At 55.7% G+C, this 16422-nt stretch overlaps 1 protein-coding gene across 3 annotated transcripts in view; it reads left to right on the top strand.

The window, feature by feature from the left end:
* MYLK3 (myosin light chain kinase 3) overlaps positions 1-16422 on the top strand; it is a 90004-nt gene that overhangs the window by 35697 nt on the left and 37885 nt on the right. The window contains exon 1 of one of the 3 annotated variants that reach the window (XM_066242263.1): positions 5694-5880. The exons of 1 other annotated variant lie outside the window; for it this stretch is intronic. In XM_066242263.1, coding sequence (XP_066098360.1) covers positions 5863-5880 — 18 coding nt within the window. In that variant the 5' untranslated portion in view covers positions 5694-5862. Of the gene's footprint in view, positions 1-5693; positions 5881-15879; positions 16023-16422 lie in introns of those variants that run through there. One more of the 3 variants, XM_066242261.1, reaches the window with a different exon arrangement.

Genomic DNA, 16422 nt, shown 5'->3' with positions numbered 1-16422 from the left:
CAAAGAAGCTTCCCCAGTTTATGATGTAACCTGTTGAACCAGTGTATGTGAATAGGGCTCTGGAAAAGCCTTTTCATGTGGGGAGTAGGCCTTTATCCTGGGGAAGGATCTGGATATTTCAAGATGCTTTTTTTCTTTCTTCTCTCTGCTAGAGCTATGAAGGGTTTTTGTTTGGTGTTTTCGTTTTTTTTTTTTTTGTATTTTTCTGAAGCTGGAAACGGGGAGAGACAGTCAGACTCCCGCATGCGCCCGACCGGGATCCACCCGGCACGCCCACCAGGGGGCGACGCTCTGCCCACCAGGGGGCGATGCTCTGCCACGACCAGAGCCACTCTAGCGCCTGAGGCAGAGGCCACAGAGCCATCCCCAGCGCCCGGGCCATCCTTGCTCCAGTGGAGCCTTGGCTGCGGGAGGGGAAGAGAGAGACAGAGAGGAAGGAGTGGGGGGGGTGGAGAAGCAAATGGGCACCTCCCCTATGTGCCCTGGCCGGGAATCGAACCCGGGTCCCCCGCACGCCAGGCCGACGCTCTACCGCTGAGCCAACCGGCCAGGGCCTGTTTTTGTTTTTTTTGGTTCTTGACTGAGAACCTGGTAGGAGCATAGGAGTGCCCGGGGAAGCGTGCTGCTCTGCCCACCAAGACTGCAGCCCTGGGCGTTAGCTTCCCATCCTCACACATGCGTGCCGCTCCCAGCGGTCTTCAGAATTTCTGTGTGTTCCTGTCTGTCTCTGGCTTCAGAGGTTCTGCCCGAGTAAGCAGATGTTCCCGGATTTGCTGTGTTTGCACGTCTCCAGATTTCAGGGTGGCATTTTGGCCCAACCTCAATCCTTTGATAGGTGGGCGACACACGGGGCAGACCGTGGCCGGGCGGGCGACACACGGGGCAGACCGTGGCCGGGAGGGCGACACATGGGGCAGACCGTGGCCGGGCGGGTGACACACGGGGCAGCGTCTCCCCTTGTCTTGCCGCCCTTCTGCTCCGGCCCCCTTGCTCCCCGCAGAGGAGTGACAGCACACCTCCCTCCCCTCTGACTGCACAGCCACCCTGCACACAGCCAGACCAACTGTGCTTGGGGGGAGGCTTCCGGGGGAGGGGCTCCCCCCACAGGGCCCGCGCTGTGCTGGCTCCTCTTCATTCTCACTGACCCTGTAACTTACATCCTGTGTGCAGAATCCACTATGAGGAGCGCTCCCTAAGTTAGAGCTGATGAGAGAGGGGAGCAAACGGCCCGGAGAGGACAGGAACGCTGTGCTTCATCACACACCCAGGCAAGCTGCAGCGGCGTTTGGTGGAGTCACGCGGCAGCTGACTGACCGGCCAAACTATCAGATGCCCTCTCACCCCCTTGAATAAGAAACTGAATTCAAAATACTGGCTTAGTGGGCCCAGATCAATATATCCAGCCTGCTCCCACTTTTACTCCTTCTGCTAGGATCCCATACCCTTCAGATCTGTTCTACTCCCCACAGTCGACAGGTTTTAACGGGAAACTCCCGCAGGTCTTGGGCCTGTGGTGTGCTTTGTTGTGGTCACACTTGGTGGCTCTCCCTCCTGAGAGTTCTTACCTTGCCCTCACCTTTTGGCTCAGGGCCTGGACTGTTGCCCGAAGCTGCATCTTCATTTAACGTTTGAAAGTTTCATTGAATCTGCTTTTGCTTACATTGTAGTTCTTGGTTCTTGAAAAACATACTTTTGAGCCCTTTCGTCTTATATTTCATCATTTGTGGCTTTTTTAACCCTATACCTTTTTTTGTGAGAGAGAGAGATTCAGGCTTGGGAGAGAAAAAGAGGTCAAAACATCAACTCATAGTTGCTTCACTTTATTTATTTATTTATTTATTCATTTTAGAAAGGAGAAAGAGTAAGAGTGAGAGAGAGAGAGAGAGAGAGAAAGGGGGAGGAGCAAGAAGCATCAACTCCCATATGGGCCTTGCCCAGGCAAGCCCAGGGTTTTGAACCGGTGACCTCAGCATTCCAGGTCAATGCTTTATCCACTGTGCCACCACAGGTCAGGCCATAGTTGCTTCACTTTAGTTGTGCATTGATTGCTTCCCGTATGTACCTTGACTGGACCTTGGGCTCAATTCGAATCAGTGACCCTTTGCTCCAGCCGGAGACCTTGGATTGACCCGTTGATCCCATGCTCAAGACAATGACCCCACACTCAAGCCAGTGAGCCCACGCTCAAGCCAGCTACCTGGGTTTTTTTTTTTTTTAATAATTTTATTATTTTAATGGGGCAACATCAATAAATCAGGATACATATATTCAAAGAAAACAAGTCCAGGTTATCCTGTCGTTCAGTTATGTTGCATACCCATTACCCAAAGTCAGATTGTCCTCTGTCACCTTCTATCTAGTTTTCTTTGTGCCCCTCCCCCTCCCACTTTCCCTCTCCCTTTCCCCCCTCCCCCCGTAACCACCACACTCTTATCAATGTCTCTTAGTTTCACTTTTATGTCCCACCTACGTATGGAATAATGCAGTTCCTGGTTTTTTCTGATTTACTTATTTCGCTTTGTATCATGTTATCAAGATCCCACCATTTTGCTGTAAATGTTCCGATGTTATCATTTCTTATGGCTGAGTAGTATTCCATAGTGTATATGTGCCACATCTTCTTTATCCAGTCATCTATTGACGGGCTTTTTGGTTGTTTCCATGTCCTGTGAACAATGCTGCAATGAACATGGGGCTGCATGTGTCTTTACGTATCAATGTTTCTGTGTTTTGGGGGTATACCTGGGGGTTTTAAACCAGCAACCTCAGCATTCTGGGTCAACGCTCTGTCCACTGCACCCCCACAGGTCAAGTTTAACCGTGTACTTTCCAGTTTATGGGAGTTCATGGCCCTTTTCTCTAGCTTGAAGCCTAAAGACAGTCTCTAGACCCTCTCGCTCACCAGACCAGTTTTCACCTTTCTAGGGTGGAAAACCCAGTTGTTTCAGGTTGATCAGAAGTCTACTCTTATGTCAGTCTGTCATGACCAGAACCCCGTGGTGCAGACACAGCTGTTGATGTGGACTGTGTGTTAGGGGCGGGCACTCAGAATGCTTACTAGCCAGGTACTCACTCAGGACACCTGAAAAAGCCCCGATGTCCTTGTAAACGAGACCGGGAAACGTGAGCTGAGTCCTGGGGAGCTGGGTGCCACTGTCAGCGCTTGAATGACTGGACCCAGAGAGGGCGGGCCACCGTGAGGACCTGAAAGGCTCTCCGTCCTCCCTGCTGCCAGCATTTCTCCCAGAGACTCAGACGGGCTGTCCCCGGAGCGCAGTGACAGAGGGACAGAGCCCCTGTGGTCCTGGCCTTGGTGTGATCAGGCCACATCCACAAAGTGGCAGTCCTTTGTCATTTCTCTGGCCACCAGGTCCCCTTCTTGGGTACACTGCCCCGGTCTTGCGCTGGTAGGCCCAGGGGCTTCCAGCAGGGCTCCCTTGGGAATGAGTGATGCAAAGGTAGGGATGGCTGCGGATACTAAATCTCTGAGCAAAGTTTTCTTTTTTTAAAATTTTGATTGATTGATTTTAGAGAGAGGAGAACAGGGCCCAGGGAGGAGCTGGAAGCATCAACTCTTAGTGGTTGCTTCTTGTATATGCCTTGACGGGGTTTCAAATCAGTGACCTCAGCATTCCAGGTTGTTACTTTACCCACCGCGCCCACACAGGCCAGGCCGGATCTGGTCATGTCTTGGTCTTTGCTCGTCTGTCCTTATTTAAGAGAGAAGGTCCGCCTCCCAGTGACAGTTCTCACTGGGTGCTGTGGACGGGAGGTGGGGGAGGTGAGGGAGGTGACTGGGGACTCAGTGTTTAGGCGGAGGCCACCGGATTGCCAGAGTGAGAACTTCCCTGTGAGACATCAAGTCGGTGACTAAATGTTCAATTCACCAATGTGGACCGAGGAGTGTCTTCAGAGAAGGGCTGGCAGGGACTTGTTTGTCTGTTGTTGTGTGAAGGCTGGTGCCAGCTGCCCGTACTTGCTGGGCACGTGTGAGGCTCTGGGGGTACTTACGTGGGTGGCGGAGCAAAGCAGGTGGGACAGCTGAGCTGCCATCTGCCCGGCGCCCTCCAGCTGGGTGACAGCCCTCTGCACCCTCAGACCTAGTCCTGCTCTCTCTCAGGTGTCCTTAATCTGTTGACTCTTGCCCAGCAACTTCCTGGCTCCCACATACGCTTGCACTTCCTCACCCCGCTCGACGTCACTCTCCCCAGCCTCCTCCAGGCGTGGCCTGCTCCTTCGTGAACCTCTCCTCCCTGCGTGCAGAGGCAAAGCAGATGGGGGGGGGGGCAGGTCTGCTTCCATCGGCGGGGGTTACAAGAACAACACTCATTTGCTGGTGGTGATCCCACAGGTAGTGTTTCTAGCAAAAGAACTGTAAATGTTTTTATTAAAATAACTCCTTTTTGGCCCTGGCTGGTTGGCTCAGTGGTAGAGCGTCAGCCTAGAGTGAAGGAGTCCTGGGTTTGATTCCCGGCCAGGGCACACAGGAGAGGCGCCCATCTGCTTCTCCACCCCTCCCCCTCTCCCTCCTCTCTGTCTCTCTCTTCCCCACCCACAGCCAAGGCTCCATTGGAGCAAAGTTGGCCCGGGCGCTGGGGATGGCTCTGTGGCCTCTGCCTCAGGCGCTAGAATGGCTCTGGTCGCGGCAAACAACGCCCCAGATGGGCAGAGCATTGCCCCCTGGTGGGCATGCCGGGTGGATCCCGGTTGGGCGCATGTGGGAGTCTGTCTGACTGCCTCCCTGTTTCCAACTTCAGAAAAATACAAAAATTTTTTTTCTTTTTATTGTTTAAGCAATATACAAGTAACATAAAAACATGCTCCTTATAAAAATTGCAAATACAGAGGCGTGTGCACTGTGCAGGGAAGCCAGCGTTTCTAATCCACTTGCTCTTAGGTTTCTAAGTTGAACCCCCTGAGGTTCCTGACAGGTAGGACGAGGCTTTCTCAGTTTGGGTGAATCACATGCTCAGGGTCAGTGAAACAGAAAAGTAGATTTTGCCTTGTTAGAAAAACTGCAAACTGAGCTGTCCACCAGGAGGGACGGAATGACGGCCCTGCATCTACCGTGAAAGGTCATCCGAGGTGCACGGCCAAGTTCAAGTTCACAAAACAACGTGTAAAAAAGTCAATCCTTTCTAAATTAAAAAGGCAGACACCTGATAACCAGAGAGACAGACAGGCCGACAGACACAGATATGAAGATCTGTCCGTAGGAGTCAAGGGTATACACCCAGTTTTAGCAGTTACTTCCCTGGGAAAGAGCACACTGAGCCGGGGAGAAGGGAAGCAGAGGCGTGACGACCGCTTCTCCCTGCAGCCGAGCTGGCGCCAGCTCGGGCCGGGGAGCTTGCCTTTGAACTGCTCCCGTTTGTTCGCTGGGCTCCCAGGGACGTCACTGCCTTGTCGCTCTGGCTAGTGGTGGCAGAGTTAGCAGCATGGCCCGGAGTGGCTCTTGGCGGCCCTGGCCAGCTGACACACGCCACTTAGGGTTTCCAAGCAGCCAAGCTGTTCCCACTCACGCAGGGCTGATGCACTTGTGGCTAAATGTGGTGTGGCCAGGGCCCCGGGCCAGCTTCAGGGCAGGAAATAGAATGCCATCTCCATCACCAGGGAGACAATGGTCTGCATGCAGGATTTAAAACCAGGGCCAAAGGGACGGTCCCTGGAGAAAGGGAGGAAGGAAGAGCCGAGGGCAGCGTGCATGGGTTTCTGTCTTGGATTGTAACTGTAACTGTCCACGAGCCTCTGCACCGCCCACCCCCGTATCTGTGTCTCTGTCTGTGTATAAGATGGAGGTGGCGATATTTACACCTCTCACTGGGGATTTATGAAGCGATTCCTGACTGACCGTAGGGACCCATGGATAGAAGGTGGTATGTAAGTGCATCTGGTCAGTGTCCTGTGTGTGTGTGTTCATGTGCATGAGGGGCATGTGGACCCTCTGGGCACAGTGTTAGTTAGAGTCTGGTCAAAACCAACCAGCGGTGACGACGGACACTTTTCAGTGCACGGATGTGTTTGGGGTTCTGGGCGTGTTTGGGGGAAATGCACGTGGAATTCAGACCTGAGGACTGTTTCCAGCCTTCCTGCCGTGGTTTGTCGTGCAGGAGCTGGAGTCACTGGGGAAGGCTGAGGCGGGGTGGCCGACTTTGCTCTGAAAAGCGTCCCCAGCCAACCCCACCGCGTCATCTGCGCGTTGCGCCTTCAGTCCGCAGAGTGGTCTGCAGGTTGGACAGGGCAGCAAAACCTATTTTAAAAACAAAGCGTAAAGAGGGATTGTTCTCCCCCCACCCCGGGGTTGGCTTTGGCCGCGGAGCCCCGAGTCTGTGGTGTGTGCCTGTGTTCTGTTCGTTTAAGGCTGAGCGCTAGACCTCAGACCTCCTGTGAAGGCTGAGCCATGTTTTCTGTCAGCCGGGGTCCCGAAGGAGCCTGTCGCTCCGCGCTGGGTCAGTTGGCCTCTCTCCGGTGCGTGTTATCTGCCCGGAGGAATTCCTGTGGGTCCAGTGAGTGGGGACTGGTAGAGAAACTCTTGTGTAATACAGCAGTTAATACACATTAAAAAAAAATTGAGTAATTATGTAAACGAAGTACAGAAACTACAGATCAGCTGCCGTTCTCTGGTGCAGAACCAGCCATACTGGCGTCTGTGTATATTTTAAACAAACATGGTATTCTGTGGTAGGTACTGGCTGTTTCGCGACCTGCTTTGGGGGCGAGGTCTTCACCTGTGGGTCTGGAAAGAATGTTGCGAATGTTAGGGTCTGGCCCGCCATGGGGCCGGGGCGGGGGGTCCCCACTTCTGCTGTGTGCGGGAGAGGTGTGGGTTGGGGGCCTGGCGCTGCCGTGAGCACTCTGAAAGGACTTTCCAAGAGTGGGTCTCTCAGATGTCCTGCTTCCTTAGCGCCCCTGTGTTTTGGCAACAGCACACTCCCCAGGACTGGTAAACACTTGCTGGTTTTAGCTTCCGTGTGGAGGATGGTCTCATGCCGCCCAGGCCGTTTGTCCCCTGCCGGCAGGTGCACCCTCCTTTTCTTCCCTCTGACACCACTCAGATGAGGCTGCACTCACATGCGTACACAGTGCCCCGACCTGGCCGCTGTTGAGTTGAACACAGCAGACCGGTGTGCACCTGCCTGACTCAGAGCGGGACCGTCTCCAGCGTCCGGAGGGAGGGGGCTCTGTGTTCCCTGTGAGTCAGCGCCTTTACAGCCGGGGCAATCATTCCATCCGTTCTTAAACACCAGTTTCCCCCTGTTGCTTTCCACCTAGAGACATGCTGTAGGATTGCTGAGTTTCCTGGCCCACTCCCTGAAGGGTCCTGCCCGCTGACCCATCCGGAGTCGTGGATCCTCCATGGGCCTGAGGCCAGTCTTTGCCAGGCTCCAGATAGAACTCTGTTAACTGTGCCTTGACTAGAACTGCCCCTGCCTTGGCCCCAGGTGTCACCCATCCCTACGCTCAGCTCAAGTACCATTTCCTCCAGGAAGCCCTCCCTCTTTGCCAAAATGTTTTCCTTCTTTTAGATTTTATTTATTGGTTTTGAGAGAGAAGAGAGAGAGAGAGAGAGAGAAAGGTGGGGGGGCAGGACGCATCAACTCATAGTAGCTGCTTCTTGTATGTGCTTTGATTGGGCAGGTCTGGGGTTTCAAAGCTGCTTCCTCAGCATCCCAGGTCGATGCGCTCTCCACTGCGCCGCCACAGGTCAAGAGCCAAAAGGTTTCTTCAATTCTCTTCACCTCCCTCCTCATTCTGAATTATTTTTATTTATTTATTCATTTTAGAGAAGAGAGAGAGAGAGAGAGAGAAAAGAGGGGAGGAGCAGCAAGCATCAACTCCCATATGTGCCTTGACCAGGAAAGCCCAGGGTTTTCAACCGGCGACCTCAGTGTTCCAGGTTGACACTTTATCCACTGCGCCACCACAGGTCAGGCCTCCCTCCTCATTCTGAATTAGTTGAAACCATGTGACTGGGCTTCTGCCAAGCCTTGGGGGCCATGGACACCCAGCCACAGCCACCATGCTGTTCCTACTCTGCTCCGAGGATTGCTCTGTCCTGCCGCAGTCTGCAAACCCTCCCTCCCCTCTCCCCGACTCTCACACATCTCAGGGCCGCACCAGACCCTGCGCCTGTCCCTGTCTCCCCCTCTCTTGCCCCAGTCTTGGCTCTTCACTCCCCAGCTCAGTCACAGCCTCTCCCTAGCCTCAGGTCCTACCAACAGGTTCTTCAGATGTGACCTCAGAAACACCTGAGACCAGGCTCGGGGAGGGGAGAGCATTGGAGCAGAGGAGAGGGAAGCCCTCCGATCAGACCCCGGCGGGCTGGGAGCTGGTGCATGGCGCAATTTTGCCCCACGCCACCCACATTCTCTGTGCCCGGCAGTTGGTGATGATTGCAGGTTCCCCGTTTCCCAGTGTGTGTTTTTCTTTAAGTTTTTATTTATTCATTTTAGAGAGGAGGGGAGACAGAGAGAAAGTAGGAGAGAACAAGAAGGGGAGGGGGAGCAGGAAGCATCAACTTTCATATGTGCCTTGACCAGGCAAGCCCAGGGTTTCGAACCGGTGACCTCAATGTTCCAGGTTGACACTATCCACTGCGCCACCACAGGTCAGGCCCTCCCAGTGTGTTTTTTTTTTTTTTAATTTTTTATTAATTTACTTTTTTAGATTTTATTTATTCATTTTTATTAGAGAGAGAGGGGAGAGAGAGATAGAGAGAGAACAGGGGGAGGAGCAGGAAGCATCAACTCCCATATGTGCCTTGACCAGGCAAGTCCAGGGTTTTGAACCGGCGACCTCAGCATTCCAGGTCGACGCTTTATCCACTGCGCCACCACAGGTCAGGCCCCAGTGTGTTTTAACCTCGCTCCTGCCCTCATCCGAGTTTCCCGTGGCTCAGGTAGAGGTCTGAGCCCCTGAGAGTCAGCACAGTTGGGGGTTTAAATCGTATTTGCAGCTGAAGTGCTTTCCACAGGGTCTGAGCAGAGTCAGGCTCTGGAAGGAGCTGACATCGGAAACCCCGTCTGGGCCCCACAGGCCAGGCCAGGTGAGTTGGGATCCCAGTGTGATGTGTGGGGGGAGCAGGCCCAAGGCCCCGCTCTGCCCTGGCTCACGGTGAGCCCCATCTCTAAAATGGGGGTCGTCACCGGCCACCTCAGTGGGCGTAAGCGTGAGCCCGGGTCCAGGCACTCTGCGGGGGACACCTTACCTGTGCGAGCAGGCGGGAGGGTGGGTGACACAGTGTTGGCTTGAACCTGGCTGACCTGGTTTCAACCTGCAGATAGAATCCGTGTCTCCGAGTTGGCCTTCGTCAGACGCGGCCCCCAGATGCACAGTGGGGCTCTGGACAGGACTGTCCTAACTCCAGCCCGTTCGGCCATGAGCGGCCTCTGGGGTCCGGCTGCCGGCATTTCTGTGTGGCGTCGCACTCCGACTTTGGGAAGTGGCTTCGTTGTCTCTGAGCCTCAGTTTACACGTCTGTGAAATGGGATAGTAGTCCTCTCCTTAGGTTGCTGTGGGGGGCAGAGGCGATTTATGTAGAGATGGAGCGCAGAGCGGGACACAGAAGTGGTCACTAATATCAGTGCTTGTATTATTTCCTAGTGAGGCTTACTGAGAAGGTGGAGGGATGGCTGGTTGGATGGGCGGGTGGGTGGGTGGATGGATGGATGGATGGATGGGTTTGGCTCCTGAGGGTGTGTTTTTTCTTTCTTTCTTTTCTTTTTTTTTTTTTGGTGACAGAGACAGCAGGACAGACAGGAAGGGAGAGAGATGAGAAGCATCACTTCCTCCTTGTGGCTCCTTAGTTGCTCATTGATTGCTTTCTCATACATGCCTTGACCAGGGGGCTACAGCAGACCGAGTGACCCCTTGCTCAAACCAGATGAGCCTGCGCTCAAGCTGGCAACCTCGGGGTTTCGAACCTGGGTCCTCTGCATCCGAAGTCCAACACTCTATCCACTGCGCCACCGCCTGGTCAGGCTTTTTTCTTTCTTCTTTAGTATTTTCAGGCTGATCCCAACTGACCTGGCTTAGGCTGGGAACGGTTCTAAGTATGTGGAGAGGGGATTGAGGAAACATCATCTTCCACCAGGGGTAGGAATGCTGACCGTAGCAGAGAGGGAGGTCTGGGAGCAAACCGCGGCCACCTCGGAGCCAGCAGCGGTCCCCCCAGGCCCAGGCTGGGTTCACACACGCTGCCGTCTCCCTCACAGTTTCTCAGAGACGAGCGTGCCGCCGGTTCATTCCCAAGCGTGGTTCTGGGCTCACACGGCCAGGGCTGCGGCTGCCGTTCCGTTATCTGCCTCGGAAGCTGGAGGAGACAAGCTGTGGACACTCTTCTGTGAAAGGAGAAGCAGCCAGGATGGAGGAGACAGGCTGTGGACACTCTCCTGTGAGAGGAGAAGCAGCCAGGATGGAGGAGACGGGCTGTGGACACTCTTCTATGAGAGGAGAAGCAGCTAGGACGGAGGAGACGGGCTGTGGACACTCTTCTTTGAGAGGAGAAGCAGCCAGGATGGAGGAGACGGGCTGTGGACACTCTTCTATGAGAGGAGAAGCAGCCAGGATGGAGGAGACAGGCTGTGGACACTCTTCTATGAAAGGAGAAGCAGCCAGGATGGAGGAGACAGGCTGTGGACACTCTTCTATGAGAGGAGAAGCAGCCAGGATGGAGGAGACGGGCTGTGGACACTCTTCTATGAGAGGAGAAGCAGCTAGGACGGAGGAGACAGGCTGTGGACACTCTTCTTTGAGAGGAGAAGCAGCCAGGATGGAGGAGACGGGCTGTGGACACTCTTCTGTGAGAGGAGAAGCAGCCAGGATGGAGGAGACGGGCTGTGGACACTCTTCTGTGAAAGGAGAAGCAGCCAGGCTGGAGGAGACAGGCTGTGGACACTCTTCTGTGAGAGGAGAAGCAGCCAGGCTGGAGGAGATAGGCTGTGGACACTCTTCTATGAAAGGAGAAGCAGGCAGGATGGAGGAGACAGGCTGTGGACACTCTTCTATGAGAGGAGAAGCAGCCAGGCTGGAGGAGACGGGCTGTGGACACTCTTCTATGAAAGGAGAAGCAGCCAGGATGGAGGGGACAGGCTGTGGACACTCTTCTATGAAAGGAGAAGCAGCCAGGATGGAGGAGACGGGCTGTGGACACTCTTCTGTGAAAGGAGAAGCAGCCAGGATGGAGGAGACAGGCTGTGGACACTCTTCTATGAGAGGAGAAGCAGCCAGGATAGAGGAGATAGGCTGTGGACACTCTTCTATGAAAGGAGAAGCAGCCAGGATGGAGGAGACAGGCTGTGGACACTCTTCTATGAGAGGAGAAGCAGCCAGGCTGGAGGAGACAGGCTGTGGACACTCTTCTATGAGAGGAGAAGCAGCCAGGCTGGAGGAGACAGGCTGTGGACACTCTTCTGTGAAAGGAGAAGCAGCCAGGCTGGAGGAGACGGGCTGTGGACACTCTTTGTGAAAGGAGAAGCAGCCAGGATGGAGGAGACGGGCTGTGGACACTCTTCTGTGAGAGGAGAAGCAGCCAGGATGGAGGAGACAGGCTGTGGACACTCTTCTGTGAAAGGAGAAGCAGCCAGGATGGAGGAGACAGGCTGTGGACACTCTTCTATGAAAGGAGAAGCAGCCAGGATGGAGGAGACGGGCTGTGGACACTCTTCTGTGAAAGGAGAAGCAGCCAGGATGGAGGAGACGGGCTGTGGACACTCTTCTATGAGAGGAGAAGCAGCCAGGATGGAGGAGACGGGCTGTGGACACTCTTCTGTGAGAGGAGAAGCAGCCAGGCTGGAGGAGACGGGCTGTGGACACTCTTCTATGAGAGGAGAAGCAGCCAGGATGGAGGAGACAGGCTGTGGACACTCTTCTGTGAAAGGAGAAGCAGCCAGGCTGGAGGAGACAGGCTGTGGACACTCTTCTATGAGAGGAGAAGCAGCCAGGATGGAGGAGACAGGCTGTGGACACTCTTCTATGAGAGGAGAAGCAGCCAGGATGGAGGAGACGGGCTGTGGACACTCTTCTGTGAAAGGAGAAGCAGCCAGGATGGAGGAGACAGGCTGTGGACACTCTTCTATGAAAGGAGAAGCAGCCAGGATGGAGGAGACGGGCTGTGGACACTCTTCTATGAGAGGAGAAGCAGCCAGGCTGGAGGAGACGGGCTGTGGACACTCTTCTATGAAAGGAGAAGCAGCCAGGCTGGAGGAGACGGGCTGTGGACACTCTTCTATGAGAGGAGAAGCAGCCAGGATGGAGGAGACAGGCTGTGGACACTCTTCTGTGAGAGGAGAAGCAGCCAGGATGGAGGAGACGGGCTGTGGACACTCTTCTGTGAAAGGAGAAGCAGCCAGGCTGGAGGAGACGGGCTGTGGACACTCTTCTGTGAGAGGAGAAGCAGCCAGGATGGAGGAGACAGGCTGTGGACACTCTTCTATGAAAGGAGAAGCAGCCAGGATGGAGGAGACAGGCTGTGGACACTCTTCTATGAGAGGAGAAGCAGCCAGGATGGAGGAGACAGGCTGTGGACACTCTTCTGTGAGAGGAGAAGCAGCCAGGATGGAGGAGACAGGCTGTGGACACTCTTCTATGAAAGGAGAAGCAGCCAGGCTGGAGGAGACGGGCTGTGGACACTCTTCTGTGAAAGGAGAAGCAGCCAGGATGGAGGAGACGGGCTGTGGACACTCTTCTATGAGAGGAGAAGCAACCAGGCTGGAGGAGACAGGCTGTGGACACTCTTCTATGAAAGGAGAAGCAGCCAGGATGGAGGAGACGGGCTGTGGACACTCTTCTATGAGAGGAGAAGCAGCCAGGATGGAGGAGACAGGCTGTGGACACTCTTCTATGAGAGGAGAAGCAGCCAGGATGGAGGAGACGGGCTGTGGACACTCTTCTGTGAAAGGAGAAGCAGCCAGGCTGGAGGAGACAGGCTGTGGACACTCTTCTATGAAAGGAGAAGCAGCCAGGATGGAGGAGACGGGCTGTGGACACTCTTCTATGAGAGGAGAAGCAGCCAGGCTGGAGGAGACAGGCTGTGGACACTCTTCTGTGAAAGGAGAAGCAGCCAGGCTGGAGGAGACGGGCTGTGGACACTCTTCTGTGAGAGGAGAAGCAGCCAGGATGGAGGAGACAGGCTGTGGACACTCTTCTATGAAAGGAGAAGCAGCCAGGCTGGAGGAGACAGGCTGTGGACACTCTTCTATGAGAGGAGAAGCAGCCAGGATGGAGGAGACAGGCTGTGGACACTCTTCTGTGAGAGGAGAAGCAGCCAGGATGGAGGAGACGGGCTGTGGACACTCTTCTGTGAGAGGAGAAGCAGCCAGGATGGAGGAGACGGGCTGTGGACACTCTTCTATGAGAGGAGAAGCAGCCAGGATGGAGGAGACAGGCTGTGGACACTCTTCTGTGAGAGGAGAAGCAGCCAGGATGGAGGAGACGGGCTGTGGACACTCTTCTGTGAGAGGAGAAGCAGCCAGGATGGAGGAGACGGGCTGTGGACACTCTTCTATGAGAGGAGAAGCAGCCAGGATGGAGGAGACAGGCTGTGGACACTCTTCTATGAAAGGAGAAGCAGCCAGGATGGAGGAGACGGGCTGTGGACACTCTTCTGTGAGAGGAGAAGCAGCCAGGATGGAGGAGACAGGCTGTGGACACTCTTCTATGAAAGGAGAAGCAGCCAGGATGGAGGAGACGGGCTGTGGACACTCTTCTATGAAAGGAGAAGCAGCCAGGCTGGAGGAGACGGGCTGTGGACACTCTTCTATGAAAGGAGAAGCAGCCAGGCTGGAGGAGACAGGCTGTGGACACTCTTCTGTGAAAGGAGAAGCAGCCAGGCTGGAGGAGACAGGCTGTGGACACTCTTCTATGAAAGGAGAAGCAGCCAGGATGGAGGAGACGGGCTGTGGACACTCTTCTATGAGAGGAGAAGCAGCCAGGATGGAGGAGACGGGCTGTGGACACTCTTCTGTGAGAGGAGAAGCAGCCAGGATGGAGGAGACGGGCTGTGGACACTCTCCTGTGAGAGGAGAAGCAGCCAGGATGGAGGAGACGGGCTGTGGACACTCTTCTATGAGAGGAGAAGCAGCTAGGACGGAGGAGACGGGCTGTGGACACTCTTCTTTGAGAGGAGAAGCAGCCAGGATGGAGGAGACGGGCTGTGGACACTCTTCTATGAGAGGAGAAGCAGCCAGGATGGAGGAGACAGGCTGTGGACACTCTTCTATGAAAGGAGAAGCAGCCAGGATGGAGGAGACAGGCTGTGGACACTCTTCTATGAGAGGAGAAGCAGCCAGGATGGAGGAGACGGGCTGTGGACACTCTTCTATGAGAGGAGAAGCAGCTAGGACGGAGGAGACGGGCTGTGGACACTCTTCTGTGAGAGGAGAAGCAGCCAGGATGGAGGAGACGGGCTGTGGACACTCTTCTGTGAGAGGAGAAGCAGCCAGGATGGAGGAGACGGGCTGTGGACACTCTTCTGTGAAAGGAGAAGCAGCCAGGCTGGAGGAGACAGGCTGTGGACACTCTTCTGTGAGAGGAGAAGCAGCCAGGATGGAGGAGACGGGCTGTGGACACTCTTCTGTGAAAGGAGAAGCAGCCAGGATGGAGGAGACAGGCTGTGGACACTCTTCTATGAAAGGAGAAGCAGCCAGGATGGAGGAGACAGGCTGTGGACCCTCTTCTATGAAAGGAGAAGCAGCCAGGATTGTGTCTCGGGGGCGCATGCATGCACACTCGCCCGTATGTGCACGCTGAGATGCACACACAGACACACACCCCTATCTCAAGCACACAGCAGGGTGGGGCGTTTCATGGGCCTTCTGAGGGCAGCAGTCTCGCTCTATGGCCCTGTCTTTGCCGTGACTCACCACGTGACCTTCGTCAAGTCCCTTTTCCGCTCTGGGCTTCAGAGTCTCCGCCTAGAGGGAGTTGACCCTTACGGTCTCTGAGGTCGCCCCCATCCTAGGTCGGCAGAACGGGGTGAGTTTTTCAACACGGCGTTGGGATTCTGGCTCCCAGCACGTTCTGACCGTGGCCTTGAATGAGCAGCCCAAGTCCAGTGGCTGGACTCCCCCTCCATAGTGGGGATGATCAGAGCAGTGCACCCGCAGGGCTGTCCGTCTGGGGTTTAAGTCAGACGGTCCTGAGGCGCTTTCCCGGGTCTGAGGGCAGCCAGGCTGAGGAAAGGAGCTGCCTTCCCTGGGCTGCAGGCCCTCCTCCGGTTCCCGTTGGCTAGGCCAGGTGAGCTGGGGTCCCACAGGGAGCGAAGTGTGTGTGTGTGGTGGGGGGCCTGGCCTCTCCTGGGCACTCGGGGAGACCTGGCCAGGAGGCGTCCCCGAGGACATACACGGAGTTGAAGCTGCCATCTCGCTCAGCAGAAGTCGTGGTCACCCTCGTCCCTCACTGAGCGTGCCCCTCTTTTTGGGGGTGCTGTTCATCTTCATCGCTTCCTCAGGATTTACTTGCAGAGGCCATAGCTGCACCCTCCCAGCCTGGAGATAAGTCACCCTCCCTTCTCCTCCAAGTCCCCGTGAGGACAGTCTCGGGCCACCCGCCGGCCTGCAGCATGGATGCCCAGTGCACCAGCACCACCTGGGCCCCTGCAGTGGCCCCCGGGGTTGGGACTCAGGTCAGCTCGACACTCAGGCCCCCCTCCCCCCCCATTTCCCAACGGGACACTCCGCTAAGTGATGCAGGAAGTAGGCCCCCCGGGAGCAGATAGGGCCCAGCAGAGCAGATAACCAAGTGAAGCCTCTGTATGCCTGGGGGCCGGGGACAGGGTCAGAGATAAGGGGACATGCCAGGCTTATCGCAGCTGCCGGAGTTCTAGAGAAATCGCCCTGGGGGCCGGCCCACCTCATTCCCAGCCCGGGGCGGGTGGCGGGGCATCTCCAGGCAGGGTAAACACGGAGTGGTGCTTGGCAGAGCTGCGCGGCAGGGGCAGGATGACTCTGTGTCCCCCTCTGGCACAGCACAGCCCCAGCGCCAGGGGCCGGCAGCGGGCGTCGGGTTACACCCAGATATTTGCGGTAAGGGCAGCTTCTGGCCGGCCTGCTTTGAAGTGGGAGCCTGAGAAACAATTGTTAGGGTCACGGGACTGAGGGAGCCTGGGTGACAGTTGTGCCCCGGCCTGGGTTCCGCAGGGAGCTTTGGTTGCTGTGTCCAGCCAGGGACGTCGGCCTGGGCCTCCCCAGCACTTGCAGGATGTTGTGGGCACAGGAGGCCGAGCAGAGCTATCCTCAGGGTTCTTTGCTCTGGACCCCATGAGGGTGCTGGGGTTCAGGCTCATCTGGGGTTTCGCTCGGAGGTAGCTCAGCGTGAGGGAGGACACGGCTGCACGGTTAAACGCTCCTCTGCTAAGAATGGTGGCCGGCGGGGTGGTGGGCGGGCAGCTGGGTGAGGCGGGGAGGTGACCCTCTTCCGGCCCCC

The sequence above is a fragment of the Saccopteryx bilineata genome, chromosome 9 (genome assembly GCF_036850765.1).
Source record: "Saccopteryx bilineata isolate mSacBil1 chromosome 9, mSacBil1_pri_phased_curated, whole genome shotgun sequence".
Lineage (NCBI taxonomy): Eukaryota > Metazoa > Chordata > Mammalia > Chiroptera > Emballonuridae > Saccopteryx > Saccopteryx bilineata.
Note: the sequence above shows the minus strand (reverse complement) of the source record. Positions and strands in the feature narration are given on the sequence as shown.